The 16,451-nt window shown below is 35.8% G+C and overlaps 1 protein-coding gene across 3 annotated transcripts in view; it reads left to right on the top strand.

Annotated features, from left to right (window-relative positions):
- Positions 1-11,147, top strand: part of WDR72 (WD repeat domain 72) — a 221,014-nt gene extending 209,867 nt beyond the window's left edge. The window contains exons 17-18 of one of the 3 annotated variants that reach the window (XM_072808631.1): positions 2,640-2,744; positions 10,779-11,147. In XM_072808631.1, coding sequence (XP_072664732.1) covers positions 2,640-2,744; positions 10,779-11,062 — 389 coding nt within the window. In that variant the 3' untranslated portion in view covers positions 11,063-11,147. Of the gene's footprint in view, positions 1-2,639; positions 2,745-8,223; positions 10,717-10,778 lie in introns of those variants that run through there. The other 2 variants (XM_072808628.1, XM_072808629.1) reach the window with 2 other exon arrangements.
- The last annotated feature ends 5,304 nt before the right edge of the window (positions 11,148-16,451 follow it).

Below are 16,451 nucleotides of genomic sequence, written 5' to 3'. Positions count from 1 at the left end.
AATGTAATTAAGCAAAATACCTTAAGAATAATCCTTTCTATTCTCCTACACCCTCCCCCCCACAAATGACACCCTCCAAAATCAGAGACAAAAAGAATTTCATGGTACCTACTAGTATGAGTATAATGAAGATCATGCAGCTACAACTACATCTAACTTTCTGACTTTCTTGAGAGGTTTGGGATGTCAGTTCCTCCTGGGACCACTTTTTTGCCACTGGAAACTGTTACAGGCATTTACTTTGTTGTTCTAATACCATGTTCTCTTCCTTCTTGAGGGTCCTATGTCTAGAATGGAGTCTTGCTGGAAGAATAAGCAAATCAATGAGTGGATGAAAGTTTTAAATTATGAAAGAACAACGTATGGGATGACAAGTGGAATGCATTTGCCCAAATAAACACAGATGCTAACTCACTGGTTGTTAATAACAGATTTAGCTGTAGGATTCATTCCCTATTATAAATATCAATGCAAATAGTACAGGAAATTAACTATATAGAAATAAAGATTATTAAAACAGTCCTAAGGCACCTGGGTGGTTCAGTGGTTGAGCATCTGCCTTTGGCTCAGGTCGTGATCCAGGGGTCCTGGGATCAAGTCCCACCATTGGGCTCCCCACAGGGAGCCTGCTTCTCCCTCTGCCTATGCCTCTGCCTCTCTTTCCGTGTCTCTCATGAATAAATAAAATTTAAAAAAAAAAAAACAGTCCAGTAAATCTTGCCCAGTGTAATATAGTTTTCCGTGACTTTGATGCATTTAATTATCCACTTCAACATGTTACAAAAATCGATGGATTCAAAAATAATTTGTATGATCTAAACTGAGAAAAATTAAAGGCAGCTACACCAATAACTACTTAGGACTTAGGCCATATGTGTCTCCCCTCCAAATTACAAACTAACCCGCACCATCATTTTACAAATTATCTCAAGTGGACCTAAACAAAAAACTGAATGGATCTAATTGAAGATAATTCAAAGCACATATCCTCTTGGATCAGGAGGACATCTAGCGTGATACCTCTGCTTCATTCATTTGTTCACTCATTCATTCCACAAATCCTTTAAGAATACCTCCTATAGCCCAGGGCAGATAAAGGTGCATAAAACAGACATGGTACCTACTTAAATTTTTTTTTGGGGGGGGGGATTTAAATGCCAGAATATCATACATTTTTCCCATGTTTTGTTTTCAAATAAAAGGCTTCAGAGAAGCAGTGATTTCAAACTCTATGCTCACACTTTCAGAGAACAGAGGAGAACTATCTGTGTTCTGAGAGGACTGGTGAAACTCAAGAGAATTATTTGGACCAGAATTATGTTACTAGTCTCCTTTAAAGTGTGTATGTTGGGCTTCAAGTTATGGTCACCAATGCTGTATACATTCCATGGAAATAAGATGAGGAATGTTAGAGGTGTGAGCTCTGCTAACACTGCTTTGGACCTTGGGTGTGCTCCTTTGTATCACTTATTGAGTATGGATGTGAAGTGACACAGCCTCCAGCCTTTGCTCTGTCATTTCCTAATGGAGGTTTAGGAACAGTGGCCAGACCTACTCCCCTGTGCCAACAAACATATCATTTCATGTAAGGCTTATATATTTCCTTTCTTACATTTATGGCCTATAAATAATATGTTGTGTGTGTTATCAAGACCTGAAAAGACAGTAGTAGTGTTTACTGCAGCAATTTGCAATAGATAAAATTAGCAGTAGTCAATAATATACATATTTATGTTGTTTGGCCTCAGACAAGTAAGTATGACATAATTTATATTATTGTGGGCTTGCTTTGTTTTGTTCTTCACTGAGTTTTTTCATGAAGGCAATGTCCACTTTTCCTGACAAGTGACTCCTTGAACAAATAGAACATGGAAATATGTTACTTAGGGAGATAATTTAGACCAAGTATTATAACTTGTGCAAAAAAATGTGGAAACTTGAGTCTGTTTCTCTAATGGAGCTGGTGGTGTAATGTGTTTATAGGAAATTTTAGATTTCTGTACTCGTTCCTGTTCCTATTCATATTTCTATTCAGAAGATAATGACAAGTTGTCTAAAGTCATCATTAAAAACATTGGCCCTCCTTATTAATCATTTGCCAAGTATTTATTCTGTATTTTTAATTTTATTTGCATAGGGCTTTTATTTATTTGTTGTTTGTTTTGGTGTTTGGTTTCTCATTTGATGAAGAAGTAACAAAATGCATAGAAAGTGTTCATCAGCTGTGATTTGTGTGACAAAATGAACCACTGCACCCATGCAGAGTGGCTCTTTCTAACTAACCAGCCTGATATTCTTCTGTCTGTGTCCTATGGCTGTTAATTGAGTATATTGTTTTAGATTTATGCATTAAAAATACGATTTCTACTTTGGAGGATCACTTTGTTACTTTGTAGCTTTTAAGCTGATGCCATGAACTTATTTTTCTTGTAAGATAAAGTCCCATCTATAGATTTTTCAACTAATTACATGTCTGCCAATACATACTTAGAGGATACATTTTATTTCAATTTATTATTTGTGTTTACATGTGTCCCTGGAAATATCTGGGCAACTGAAAGGAAATGTTTTAATAGTGTTTATTACTATTTTTTCATCGCTCTCTTTCTTCTCTCTCTTTCTCTCTCTCTTTTTAATAGCTGCAGTCAGTCCGGTCAAGCATGACAGCAACTCAAACTCGGCAAACTTCCAAGACACTGAGGACATGCCTGACAGATGTGTCTTGGAAGAGTCTGAGAGTCCAGGTGAAAGCCATTTAAAAATAGTCAAGTATAAAATGATAAATTTGACACAGCTTTGGGGTCCTTGGAAGGGGGTGGCAGGGAGGACATTGTGATGCCGTTTGTTCTTAGCAGCTGCACTGTCAAATGAATGGTCACCTCCAGGGGTCACAGTGTGGGGCTGTTACCTTTTCCTCTCTCATCAAGAATTCAGTTGGAGGAAGTACAAAGGCTTTATGACCGAGAAGGGAAGCTGACACTATTAGTTCATTATCATCAATTTTTAGGCTAACCTGGTTAAGAGAGGCCAAGATTAAAAACTGGAGAAATGGTAGCATTTTAAATATTCACGTAATGGGATCAAGCGGAAGTGGAGAGTTAAAGAGACACAGATTACCATCATTGCAAGCTATTTGCCTTTCTAAACAGAGACAGCATTCTAACGGGGACGCAAGGATTTTAGCAGAACAGTAATGGACTCAGGGACACGTCAACTGTTGAGAACAAACAAAACAAAAGGAAGTAATAACCCTTCCTCGTGCCATAAAATTTACCCATGTCCCAAGTTACTTAGGTTTGTATTTTCTTTGTAGAAAGAATAGAGATGTAGCAGAAGGATAGAGGCCAGAAACACTTAAGCAGGGATTTTTCTTTCTGTTCTTGTCTTGTTTCGAAACATGTCTAGTCTTTAACAACTAATTAAGCAAAAGGGGAAAAAAAAAATCCTGTGAAAGTTGAATGACATTCCCGGATCACTACAAAGTCATAAGGTGCTAGAAGGGACCTTATTACCATGAGTGAAAGAGTTAACTATCTCCCCCCACCAAACGTTTTCCTTTCCTGTTTTCTCTGGCTGCCTGTGTACCCTCGACCCTCTTGCATCTTTGTGTGCTGATCCTTGTATCAGATTTTTGATTCATCCTCTCTGTGGCCTGTCAGCTTAGTTAAGAGATTTCCAAATCTTGTAGCCTTCGCTGACAGGGGGCAGCTGCAAACAGTCCCCTGATCCTTCCCCGAGGAGAGCTACTGAGATTTAATTTTCAGTGAAAGGTGCAGCCTGCAATCTATGTCAGGTCCCCTAAGTCATCTCGGAACCCCAATAGGCCCAGTGGCGATGGCATTGTATTTCAGTTCCCTCCACTACACCAAGATTCCTCAAAAGATGAACTGCTGCCGTGTGTCTGTTCTCAACCACACTTCTGCTTTACATCCCATGGAACTGAGAAATGGCATCTTTTTCACTGACAGAAATTTTTATCAAAATATTAAGCCCACCTCCTGCCATAAAATCTGAAAAACAAATGTAGGTTAGTCCCACTCTAAAAGGGAGATGGCGGTGATAGCATCACATTTCTATTAAATTATTTTAAAACTGCTTCTAGTTTTGACAAAAATGACCTAATTTTGACTAGATTTTTAAACTGTCTTAGTAAACAGTTTTCTATCCATCCTAGGCAGTTAAACCTGTGAGTTGAGCCTTTACCTAAGTGTTCATTGTTTTCGGCAAGGACAGACTGGCTTTATGTCTTTTCAAAAGTAGAATAAATTTCAGTCATCCCTCAATATGAGGGGAATTGTAGTAAAATTCAAATATTACAGGGTTTACCTGATTGATAGAAACAAAAGGGTCTATCAAAACAAAGATTAATTAGAAAAGATAGGTACTGATAAAGAATCTTAACTTAAAAAGTGAGTACTGTTCTATACATCGGACATCATTAAACTGGTAATAAAGAATGAATTACTCTGGCTTTTTCCTCTGTCCATTCCTGCATTTTAAGACATCTTGCCTTATAGGCCTAGAAACCTCTGGAGAGTTCACTACTGGTCTCACTGCCTTCCACTGAGAATTTGTGGCTTGGTTGTCATGGAGACATCGTATTTCTCCAAGAATTGCTCATATTGATCCGTGGCCAGGCGTAAATGGCCAAGCGAGTGTGAGGAATAAAGGGGGCTGGGCAGTCCTATAAAATGACCAGGGCTTGTGGGTTGGAAATAAGCTCATAGCAAACACTTAGGTAAAAAGAAAGAAGCAGTTTTATTTTGTTTCAGGATTTCTTTCTGCACTTTGGGCCATTGTCTTCTTTCACTATGAACTGAAAGAAACTTGTTAGTCACTTGTCATGTCAGATCTTTGGTGCTTGTCCTGACACAGCTGTCAGCCTTCCAGCTCTGTGCAGTTCAGGGACACACAACAAAGAGGCAATGACATGAATTATTTATTGCTCCTCGTGTGGATAAAATTCTGTGATAAGAAATTAAGACACTTCTGACAGAGGTGCTTGTTTAGTAAGAAAGATTTTGATGAGAGAGTGCATTTCCTTGAAGTATGAGCATTTGAGAGGGAAAATTCTTAAAACTGAACACGAAGGAAGATATGTGAAATTGGTGGCATGCAGGGACTTTCTTGCACTGTGAAAATAGGACTGTCCACTTCCCAGCATCCAAAAATTAATGAAAAAATACCAAGTCATTCAAATGGAGAGGCTCCAAAACTATAAACATTACTTTAGTTGTTTAGTTACCTCTATTTACCATGTGTAAGTGGGATTCCTCTGGAAAGTACATTTAACCATGCTCTGTTAGAAGAGAGGGCAAAATTTGGGAGCTTTAAGGGATAAGCTTTGGGAAGGTGTCATCAAACCAACAGAGGGACTTCAGTAGCTACGTATGTAATTGCATTGGTATATCCGTTATTCCTTATATGGAGAGGAGTGCATTCAAATCTGAACGCATTGTTCTTACCATTTTCACCTGGCATATTGTGGTTCACTCAAAAGTCCTTTTAATATTTTCATGTACATGCAAAATCCTCCCTGTTACAAAGTTGAATGTGGTCAGTCTTCTAGCTTTAATGGATATTGACCTTACATGGTTTTATCTATGCAACTCTAAATGACTAATATATTTATTACATCATTTTTAATGAACAAACCAGTTGCTCAAATAGCATATAGAAAATGAAAACAAAAAATCATTTTCCCATCCAAGCACAGTTCAAGAATATCGCCTCACATATTGTCCTTTCCAAATAAAATATTTTCTTTGCAAATCCCCTGAACATCCTTTTCCTTTGCTCTTAGAGCTTCATATGGCAGATACCAATTCATTTACGTAGGCAGAGAGCAAAAGGATAGTAAAGCACAGAAAAACCATAATAGTTTTACTTTCTTTAAAGGTGAAGTTAAAGTTTTCTAAACATTGATACATTTTAAAATGTCATTAATGAAACCAAACTTTTTAAGTTTATGTAAAAAATAAGACTGACTTTATGCGTTGATTATCTTTGAATGCAATGGGTCTTGAACTCAATCTGCAGACTGTGTATTTTTCCATTGAGATCGCTGCTTCTCCAGCACTGAGTTGACTAGGAAGACCCATTTGTAAATGGGCCAGAGTGTGCAACTAGGTCACAATTTAGAGGGCTGGTGGAGTGGTTGTTCACCTGATCTCTAGAGCACTCTACCTATTCATCATGCCATCGTGATCTCTTTATTGGTTCAAGCTGTATACCCAGGTGAGTGCCTGCAGTCCATTAAGGTTGGCAAAGCAACTTTAGACTAGAGCATTCTTGTTACTCTGACCCTGCTAGTGAACCTGGAGGTCTTGTCTGATAGGTTAAGGTCTCCCTCAGCAGTGTCTTTTCTTTGGAATAATTCATTAGCAAAGAGTTTTGACTCACAGGTGAATCCCAGATTGAAGTTTCTGACTTAGATTCTGTGAAGTCTACTTGCTTCTTCACTGGCATTTATACATTCCCAAAACCTGTGGGAATATCTTTGATGTCTAGTAATAGAAGCACTGAGGCAACATTGTGAACTTACAGCTCCCCTTTTTTCAGATTTTAGGGCCATTAGGCTTTCTTTCTTTGGCTCTTTAAAGCCTCATCACTTCTGAATCTGAAAGATGCTATCACAAAAATAGTGCAGTCTTTTGCTGGTTAACTTCTTGTTAACTGCTTCATGCACAGTGATGAAAGCTCAATTCCTATTCTCCAGAATATAATAAAAAGTGTTCCTTGTCCCTTATCTTTGCACTCATGATGATAAAAAATTTAGTGTGACATTCGTGATTTTTATCCAAGTGCTAATGAGAGACCTTGAGCTTTTATCACCCTATTGGCTTGGAAAATTAAGAATTTTACTTGCTAGTGCACTAGGGACAGTACATTTAAACAGCTTCAGCTGAAAATAGTGGCAAGAGAGAGCTTGAAAGTCCAAAAAAAAAAAACGGCATTCAGATCAGTGTTTTCACATCATTCCGAAGTAGTTTATAATCAGTATGCATTCTGGCATTAAGAGAACATTTTAGTCGTTTTTATATAGCACGTTATGTGTATAGATCTATATACATCATTGTCAATCAATATTGCATTTGCATGAATCTGATGAACAAAACTAGATTTCTCACAGTTTCCAGGGGATGTACTACATTGTGAAAAGCCAAGGTGGAGGGCTTTTTTTTTTTTTTCTTTTACTATTCTAGCTCATGAATCAACAGCAAAAATCAGGTAACAGAAAGTAGGACAGATTCAGGACTGGAGTGCTGGAGATGGCTGATGATGATGCATGAAGCAGAAAAAATGTGTAATGTGTGAGCAGCCCATCAATCATAGCTATCGAGAACACACTTCTTAGGGTTAGTGCTAAAAAAATTGTTCTAGAAGGAGTAAGAACAATTTCAGTAGTAAAAACACATAAACCCTTTCTTCAGTTGTGTTTAATAATATCGACATTTTTAAAAAGCTGCCCAAATGGAAAAATTTAAGCATCAACCTAATAATTTTTAAAAACATGTAAAGTTCTAGGCTTAAACACACACACACACACACACACACACACACCCATTTAACTAAACCAAATAACCAGCTTTTTGAGTCTTTGCCAGTAGGAGTGGGGGTTACTATGCCTGGTCATGTCATTAATATAAATGTATTTAAATGTATTTAGAAGTGCTTAACTAAGATACAGTGCTCCAATATGTTTGCTAGACAAAATAATTTAAATCAAGTGATATTTTTTTAGCCTACAATAATAATCATCCAAGTAGTCTGAAATTTAAATGCTTTTTTGATTCTATAATTCAAACCAGTTTTCAACTAACATTTATAACATTTGATCCTAAAATTGCAGTTGTGGGTTTCTCTGAGAGCAACTGAGATACTTTAAATTTATTAATTTTAAGCCCAAGTCATCTTTTTGAAAACTTTCATCTTTCTTGGCAATTAAAAGAAAAAACAACCTATATTAATAATGTATGCAATTAAAATATATTTACCTGAATCCTAGTATATAAGAAAGAATATTTTTTATTATATTAACATTGAAATTTCAGGATAGAAAAAATATAGGAACTATAGGTAATTCTGTCCTTCATTTTTTTCTCATCCCTTCCTTCCTTTCATCCTTCCCTTTTTTCATTCCTCTCTTGCTTTCTTCCTCCTTTCCTTTCTTTCGTCTTTCTTTACCTAACCATATAACCTGATCATCTGTTTCCTTTCTAGGTAAGCAAAGGCATCATTCATGGATAACGAAGGTGTGCTCCTGCAAGCTGTGCTAAATGGAATCTTATCTATAGGAATCAGATTTGGACAAACTATGACACCTAAACATGCTATTTGTTTACTGTTGTATAAAAACTATACTGTTATTGGTCAAGTTATTAGATTTTAAGTAGATTTGCTAATACTTTGGAAAGAGTGTATAAAAATATAATTACTGATTGAAATTATCTGAATTGATCTAATTTTAGAAAATCATTGTCAAAATCATTCTACATTCCTGCTTCTTACTTTCCTTTAGAATTTCCAACAAGGAATGCCAGTCTGCAGACACAAATTTAACACTGTTTTAGATTTTCTTCCATCTTTTCAGTTGCTGGATTATGTAAACAATATTAAAACCACATTTCTTTTAAATATTGTAAAATACAATGCTTCTAAATTTAATTCTGCCTCAATGTATCTAATCTAAAACTTTACCAAATTTATTTGATTTGTTAGCTTAGGACATTTTGTTTTAGTATATGCTTTAATATGGATCAGTCACCCTGCAGTAAATCTCTTCAAAGCATGAAATGTTGTCAACAAATAGCCAGTTCCATTTAGTCATCAATTAGCCCAAATAAGTGATAGTATAACAGGGACCAATCTTGTGTGATCAGGTTCATTTGGACTTCTAATGACATAGAAGCCAATGTCTTTAGCCAAACGTTGATCTTGTTGGCCTTATAGATGTGAACTATATATATCTACTTAGAGCACATTGCAATTGATGCTTTTTAAGCATAAACTCTGGTAATTCTTTTCCCAGAAAGAAGTTTGACTAGCAGGAATTCTTGAACTAAAATATGCAAAGCAATATAAATAGGAACAAAGTGCTCATCTATTAAAACCGTTAGTGATCTGATTTATTTGTTGTGACTTGTATAATTCCTGGATTTATAGAAAATCATAAAAAAGATTATTAGTGTGCATATAAATACAAATATCACCTAATCCATAAAAAATGGAAATAAAATGTTAAATAAATGATCTGTATATCTATCTATCTAATAGGGAAATTCTATTCACTTCAATTTAACAAACATATTTGAGGGCAGCAGCATCAGGTCCTATGCTGGGACACAATGGGGTGATAAGAGAACTGTACATTGGAATAGCATGGTCTCTACCATTAAGGAACTTTTCATTAATAACTGACCTGGATGTAAAGCAGACATAGACCTGTGTTCTTTTTTCCCCCCTAAAATATGATGTCATTTCTTGAAATTACTTTTAAGTTGTACTTCAAAGAGTAAAATATTGTCAATATGAATAATCATGGAAAATTGTCATCCTTGAAAATCATTGTATATACTCTCCCCCTCTCCACCACACCATTGGAAATAGTCCAAAGCTACTTGGAACAAGTTTCAAAATGAAGGTAGAAACCAAAGCAATGAAAAACATTTTCTTACATGCTATGTGTAGACTCTGAAGGCCATTACAAGAAGGAATACCAAAAAACATTTTTGATGATGGCAATATCAAATATGTATATATTGTCTCAAGAGGACAATTTTAATAGTTAAAACTTACTTCAATGTTCAAGTTCTGGGATATTTATTAAAAATAATCTTTGTTTTTAGAGCTATGCTTTATTATTTCCTTTTCAATGAAGATTAAAAATAAGTTTAAACAGTTGCCATATTTAGTATTTTCCAGGTCTAAAGAAACCAATATTGAATCCTTGAAAAATATGTTATAAGTCACCAGATACAGGAAATTAGAACTGGCATAACCATAACATTACTAAATGAGATTTTTAAGAATTGTTTGGCATCACATTTTGCAATTGCTAAAATTTAATAATTAATATTAAATGACTAATTATAATATTTTATCAATATGAATTCTGGAGGCCAACACCATTAACTATTAAATTTTTAATTCCTGAAAATGAGAGTTTTAGAGACATTTAAATAATGTTCTCTAATATCCATGTGCAAATGTAGACAAATCCACTAGTCTGTTTAAAAATGATTTCTTGGGGCATCTGTGTGGATCAGTCAGTTGAGCATCTGCCTTTGGCACAGATCATGATCCCAGAGTCCTGGGATCTAGCCCTGTGTTGGGCTCAGAGGGGAGTCTGCTTCTACCTCTCCACACTGCCCATGCTTTCTCTCCCTAGTTCTGTCTCTCTCAAATAAGTAAACAAAATATCTTTAAAATGATTTCTTTATATTAACTAATGTTCAGCAAGTTTCAGCAATGTCTCTTGTAAGGAGAACTTAAAATAGCAAGTTGCCGCACAACTAACTGGATTGACCACATGGTGACCCTAACCTCTTGGTACCACGGCTAAAAACCCAAAACCAGCAGCTTCTTGAACAGGTGTTTATCCTTTCTTGACTTAGCCTTAGGTAACAAGCATAGCAATTGTATTAGCAAGCAACTAATTTGTGTGTGTCCAGAATCTTCCTTGTCGTTGTAATAAATAATTCATTTAAAGAATCATTCTGTGTTCCTCTTTTGGCATTAATCTTGGTGATATTTATGATTATCTATTTCCTTCCAAGGAATATCATATTTTCAAACTTGCAAGTGGGGATTCTGCTACTCTTCAGAGTTAGTTACTGGCTGTGTTGCTGAGGAAAGACTACAGGAAGAATGTAAGTTTAAGGGCCAAGGCCTCGCACCGTGTGTTCAGATACTGCGTCCAGAGCTCCCTCCCAGGGTTCAGGCAAAGATGCTCCACAAGATGGCTTATGGAAAGCAATCTGAACACAGCAAAGCACTTCAAATAGAAGGTAAAATTTATAATATTATAAACTTACAATTAGAGAGGCAGCCTCAGACCTGAAGCATTCTGTTGTTAGTTTAGAAACTAAGTGAAGGCTACTTTGAATATGCCACTATGAGAAAAATGATAGGAAAATATTTTGCTGAATATTAACATTCTACCTCAAGATGATAATAGTTGGGGTGATTTTTATTTTTCTCCTTTCACATTTTCCTCCAATGTTCTATATTTAAAAAAAAATATATATATATATATATATAATTATTCAAGTGAACATTTTAGAAAAGATAGTGTTTCTCTTCAATCTTCAGAGGGCACATTATAATAATTGAATTTTTAAGAATGAAGTTTAATGCCATGTGTTTAAAATAAAGGCTTGGAATACATTAATTCTAATTGATTTTGAAATTTTATTTTCACAGAATGGGCTTATTCGTGTAATTTTTTAAATTTTATATTGCACACATTTTGATTACACAGTTTTTTAAAAACGGTACTATATACCTTTTGATTCTCCACAAAATCTTGTTGTACATGTCAAGTACCCAAAGTTGTGTCAAATTAAATATGAAAGTCATTACTTTGTAAAAATGTACATAGTGAGCACTGTAAAATAATTTCAAAATAGCATGACCAAAAAATTTGCAAAGTTAAAGCTTTCTTGAGTGGATTTCTTTCTGATAAAGTTATGTGGCTTTGTGTACACTGGTCCTCAGGCCAATCTATGCTGTGATTTCATCAGCAAGGACCTACAGATGGCATGTATGAGAATACAAACAAGAAATGAACAAGTCTGCCAGTATGAGCGTGCCACTGAGGGTTTCTATCCAACCTTCGACCCTGGAAGACATTGCATGTCACTTCATCTCATCTCATTGGCAGGACAGGGACTTCCCTAGCACGACTCCCTCACTCCTGTCACCCTCATCCCAACCTTCTCAGATCCCTTTTTTTTTTTAAGATTTTATTTATTTATTCATGAGAGACACAGAGAGAGAGAGAGAGGCAGAGACACAGGCAGAGGGAGAAGCAGGCTCCATGCAGGAAGCCCGATGCGGGACTCGATCCCCGGTCTCCAGGATCACTCCCTGGGCTGAAGGTGGCGCTAAATCGCTGAGCCACCCAGGCTGCCCTCAGATTCCATTTTCTTTTAAATTTTGATGATATGGATTTGGGGATATTAATCTTATGACAATATTGTGTTAAAATGCATTTATCCTGATTGCTGAGGTTTTTGCCACCCCCTCATCTTAGGCCCTGTTCATTAAATCTGGATAGATTCACCTTTATCCCAGAAAGTATACTGCAGGTAAATAGACTGTGACAATTGCATCATTATGAGCATGATTATAATGATACAAATGGTAAGAAATAGTTATTTTAATATCCTGCGAAAACTAAAACCATAGACCATTAAGAATGTTTGAAATGGTTTACTTCTAGTGGTATACCAGAGGAAATATTGGGCACCTATGGTTCTTCCTTTTGACATTGTTTCTTCAAATGCCTTTTTTTTTTTTTTTTTTTCACTGCACAAGCATGTTTTCCCATCATCAATTTTAGGGATCCTTTTTGTCTTCAACACACTACTAATTGGAAAGGTAGCAGTGATTTTTCATTCAAGGATCCAAGGTTTTAAACACCAAAGGTAATTTGTATATGTTTAGTTTAACACTGCCTAGATCTGCAAAGTGCCAAATGCCAGCAAAAGACCAGTATTCATAACATTACACAATAGCAGTAATTGGTTGGTACGTGCTTGCAAACCTATCATTTCTTCACTTAGCAATTATTTTAATTGCAATTATCTATAAAGTCATAATTGGCTTTTGAGCTTGCATGTGGATTTTCCAGGGAGAAGGTGTTTTCACACAGCCTAAGTAACTGAACATCATGTCCTCAGATGATGCCATCTAAGATAAAAGGACAGTCTATGATGTGTTCTTGACATATCACAAGTTCCCTTTAGACTTTTAAAGAGATTTTCTCTTAATTGTGCAGTGGGAACTACATTTCCTATCAGAAATAATCTCTTATCTATATCAAAAGAATTCTCCCATTTATGTTACCTCCATTTGTATCAATTTATAATCATAATCAACAGAGAAACAGTATTTAATTTTTTCCCTTTTGTGTTTTAAATAGTGCTAGAAAAAAAAAGAGAAGAAAGAGAAAGAAAAAGAAAGAAAGAAAGAAAGAAAGAAAGAAAGAAAGAAAGAAAGAAAGAAAAAGAAAGAAAGAAAGAAGAACCCTCTAACAGTGAGATTAAGAGCCTTCATCCCATCCCTAAAACAGTCACAGCCAGCCACAGGAATCAGGTAGAACTTAGAACTGTTTTTATGATAAGGAAAATTTCCTTGGATGAGTCTCTATTTCAAATAATCAGTGTATTTCACCAATCTAAGCAAAATCATTTGGTCAATTTCTGTAAGAATTAGAGATAGGGAATGAGGCAAAAATATAAAATACTATCATTTCAACGGTCTTTGGGATAGTCAAGTAAAAGAAACAAATCTGGGGATTTCTAAAGTATGTTTCCATAGAAAGTATACTGTAGTTGATTCCTGTCTGGAAAGGCATTGGGTTTTGTTTGTAGTCTTCCTGCCATGTAGGTGGCAGCAACACTCAAGGCTAGAAATTTTCTTTCACAATCTCTTAGCTCAAGTCCAAAGCATATTCTTACTAAAAATCCTTGTGGAAGAGAAAAGGTTTAAAGTATAGAGACAAATTTCTCTATGTCCTCACATATCTCGAAAGCACTATTTTAAGGTTGTGCTAAAGTGGTTCCCATAATGTGAAAACATTCATCATTTTCCTTAATACAGAAGTCACATTCTGCTCTCATACATGTTGGTAGTATTAGGCTTTTGTTTCTTTATTTACTAGGATCTTAATTCTTTACCTTCTCTCAAGCTAAACCTTTTCTTTGAGGAAAAAGGAATAAAAAAAACTGCTTTGTTCCACTACCACCTAAGCGTTTCTGGGAAATAGCACAAGTCTGTCCTTTCATTCTTTGTGAACATCTAAGAAGCCAGGGTATTTAGTAAATGAAGAGAGATTGTCCTTTCGTCTTCCAAATGAAGCCATTTCCTCTGATTGTTCTAAAGAGAGGAGGATGCATTCAAGTTAGTTCTGTGTGCAAATCAAATGAAGGCTACATTCCAGCAGAGAGAGGTCCAGAGCAGCTGATTTGTGAGGCCAGAGGACAAACAGAGGATAATGCACAGAGTGTGGAGTCATTGCATAGGTGTGGATCACTGCCTTGAGAAAGGTAGTGTGGCTCCTGGATCTAGGCAGAAATGAAACCAGGATGTTTACCTCCATGTTAGTGTGTTCTCCTTATTGGAAACTGATTAGCAGTGAGAATTTCTTCTATTTCCGGCATTTTGCTAAAATTAGTACATGTTATAGCAGATATAGGTACCTTTTGTGAAAGAACCTTTAGAGTATTCTTTGACAGAGTGTCAGTTAACATATCCAAAATATCAGTCACATATATATAATTCCAGGCACAGATAAAGCACATAAACAATTAAATTGCTAGGCTATGAGGAAGTTATTGAATGGTTTGGGAAGGTAAAGAGAGGATTCTGTATCTAATACCCTTCAATCTCATTTATACCACTTCTTTTGTCCATGATCACTTTCTCCAAATATCTATGTAATTCATTGCAAGTATTTTTCACTGTAGCAGGCATTGAACATAAAGTCTGAAGTATTAACATTATGTCACAGCTCTTTCACTTTCTCAGCAGCTGTAGGACATTAGAAAAGTAGTTTATGCAATACTCCAAAGCTCAATTTTCTCATCTCTATATTGGGACTAATAATTTCAATTTCTCAAGCACCATATGCCTTATACGGTGCCTTGTTATTTTTGAATATAATATAACAAATAATTGAAAGCACTACCCATGCCCCAAAAATGCCTGTTTTTATAATAATCTTAATTATAGTCGATCATAATGGCACTCCAACCTCGAACAAGCTTTTTACTCAGATTGGGAGAGCAGTCTGGCCTAAACAAGCTAAATAGATTGTTTTATAGAAGTTTCTTCTTTTAAAATGTTTCATGTTAACTGAATACTCCCAGGATCAAGGGCTAGTTTCAGTTTTCAACAATTTATTTAAAGGTCAAAGCTTTCCCCAGCCCAGTGGGTAATAATAAATAGTAAATAGCACACAGTTTTTCTTCAGGGTCCTGAAAGATAATCCTCTGAGAATGTTTTATGTCAGAGAAGGACAGGCCATGGTCCATCTAAGGTTGTATAAAATGACAGGTAGCTTTTCTCTTTACTTCTATCAGTCTTCATATTATCAGATGACACTAGCAAGCATGTTTCTATAGCTTTACATGAGTGTGATGAATAGACCAAACCAAAACATATAAGTACTTATAAAGAAGTATACGACAACTTAGAAAGTCAATGAACTCCTGAAAGATGAGGTATAAGATGAAACACTGTATATCAAATTCTACCTTCCCACTAAGGTTGGTATATATTAGAAATGTTTGCTATTGGGTAAAAACCTGAAAATTAATAAATTAATTTAAAAATTAAAATAAATAAATAATCAGAAAACCATCAGGAGCACCAAACGCCAACAGAATGGACCTGGAGAAGAATGTTCATCCTTATTTTTACTTTATTAAAGTTTGGTGAAACGTCTTATTACATTTTGTTACTTTTGTTCCTTTCTTTCCTCCTCTCTAAGTGGGGAAAAAAGAGTATTGGTTAGGAATAAAAATAAAATGACTATTTCAACTAAAATGGCAAATTACAGACACATTTATCTACACCCTCTCCTAAATCTCCATTGGAGATAATGGGATAAAAGACAAAAACCAAAAAGAAAAATAGAGAATGGGGAAAGGAATAACAACAGCAAAATTTTAAAAATCAGAGAGTAAATAAATGCTATAGAGGATGATGCCAAGAAGTGAGATGCTTGGTATTATTGCAAGGCTCTTTAAAGCCTCAGAAATTGAGGGGTAGAGAAAGACTTTTGAAAGTAGGGGTACAGAAAAACTGAAACAGGAAAACTATTTGAAAGAAAACTAATCTTGATTGCTGCCCCCATTCTCACCCCAGCTGACACCTGGAGGTTCTCTTCCTGGACAGGTTAAATAGAAAGGATTCTGGATTCAGGACGCTAGGCCCAGCTGAGAGCAGGGATATCATCCTGAAACAAGGAATGGGTAAAAATCTGTACACTGATGGCCACACCCCCAGCCCAGCTCCCTTCTGTTTTGGTCTAAAGATGCTGAACTATTCTTCTTAACACTGGACAGGAGACTGATGAGTCTTTTATGATAAAATAACAAGCCTGAGGCCAACAAGCACATGAAAAGATGCTCAACATCACTAATCATTAGGGAAATGTAAATCAAACCCACAATGATTTACCACCTCACACCCATTAGAATGGCTACTATCAAAAAACAAAA

The sequence above is a fragment of the Canis lupus genome, chromosome 32, assembly GCF_048164855.1.
Source record: "Canis lupus baileyi chromosome 32, mCanLup2.hap1, whole genome shotgun sequence".
Classification (NCBI taxonomy): domain Eukaryota; kingdom Metazoa; phylum Chordata; class Mammalia; order Carnivora; family Canidae; genus Canis; species Canis lupus.
The sequence above is the reverse complement of the archived record's forward strand: the minus strand, read 5'-3'. Positions and strand labels throughout refer to the sequence as shown.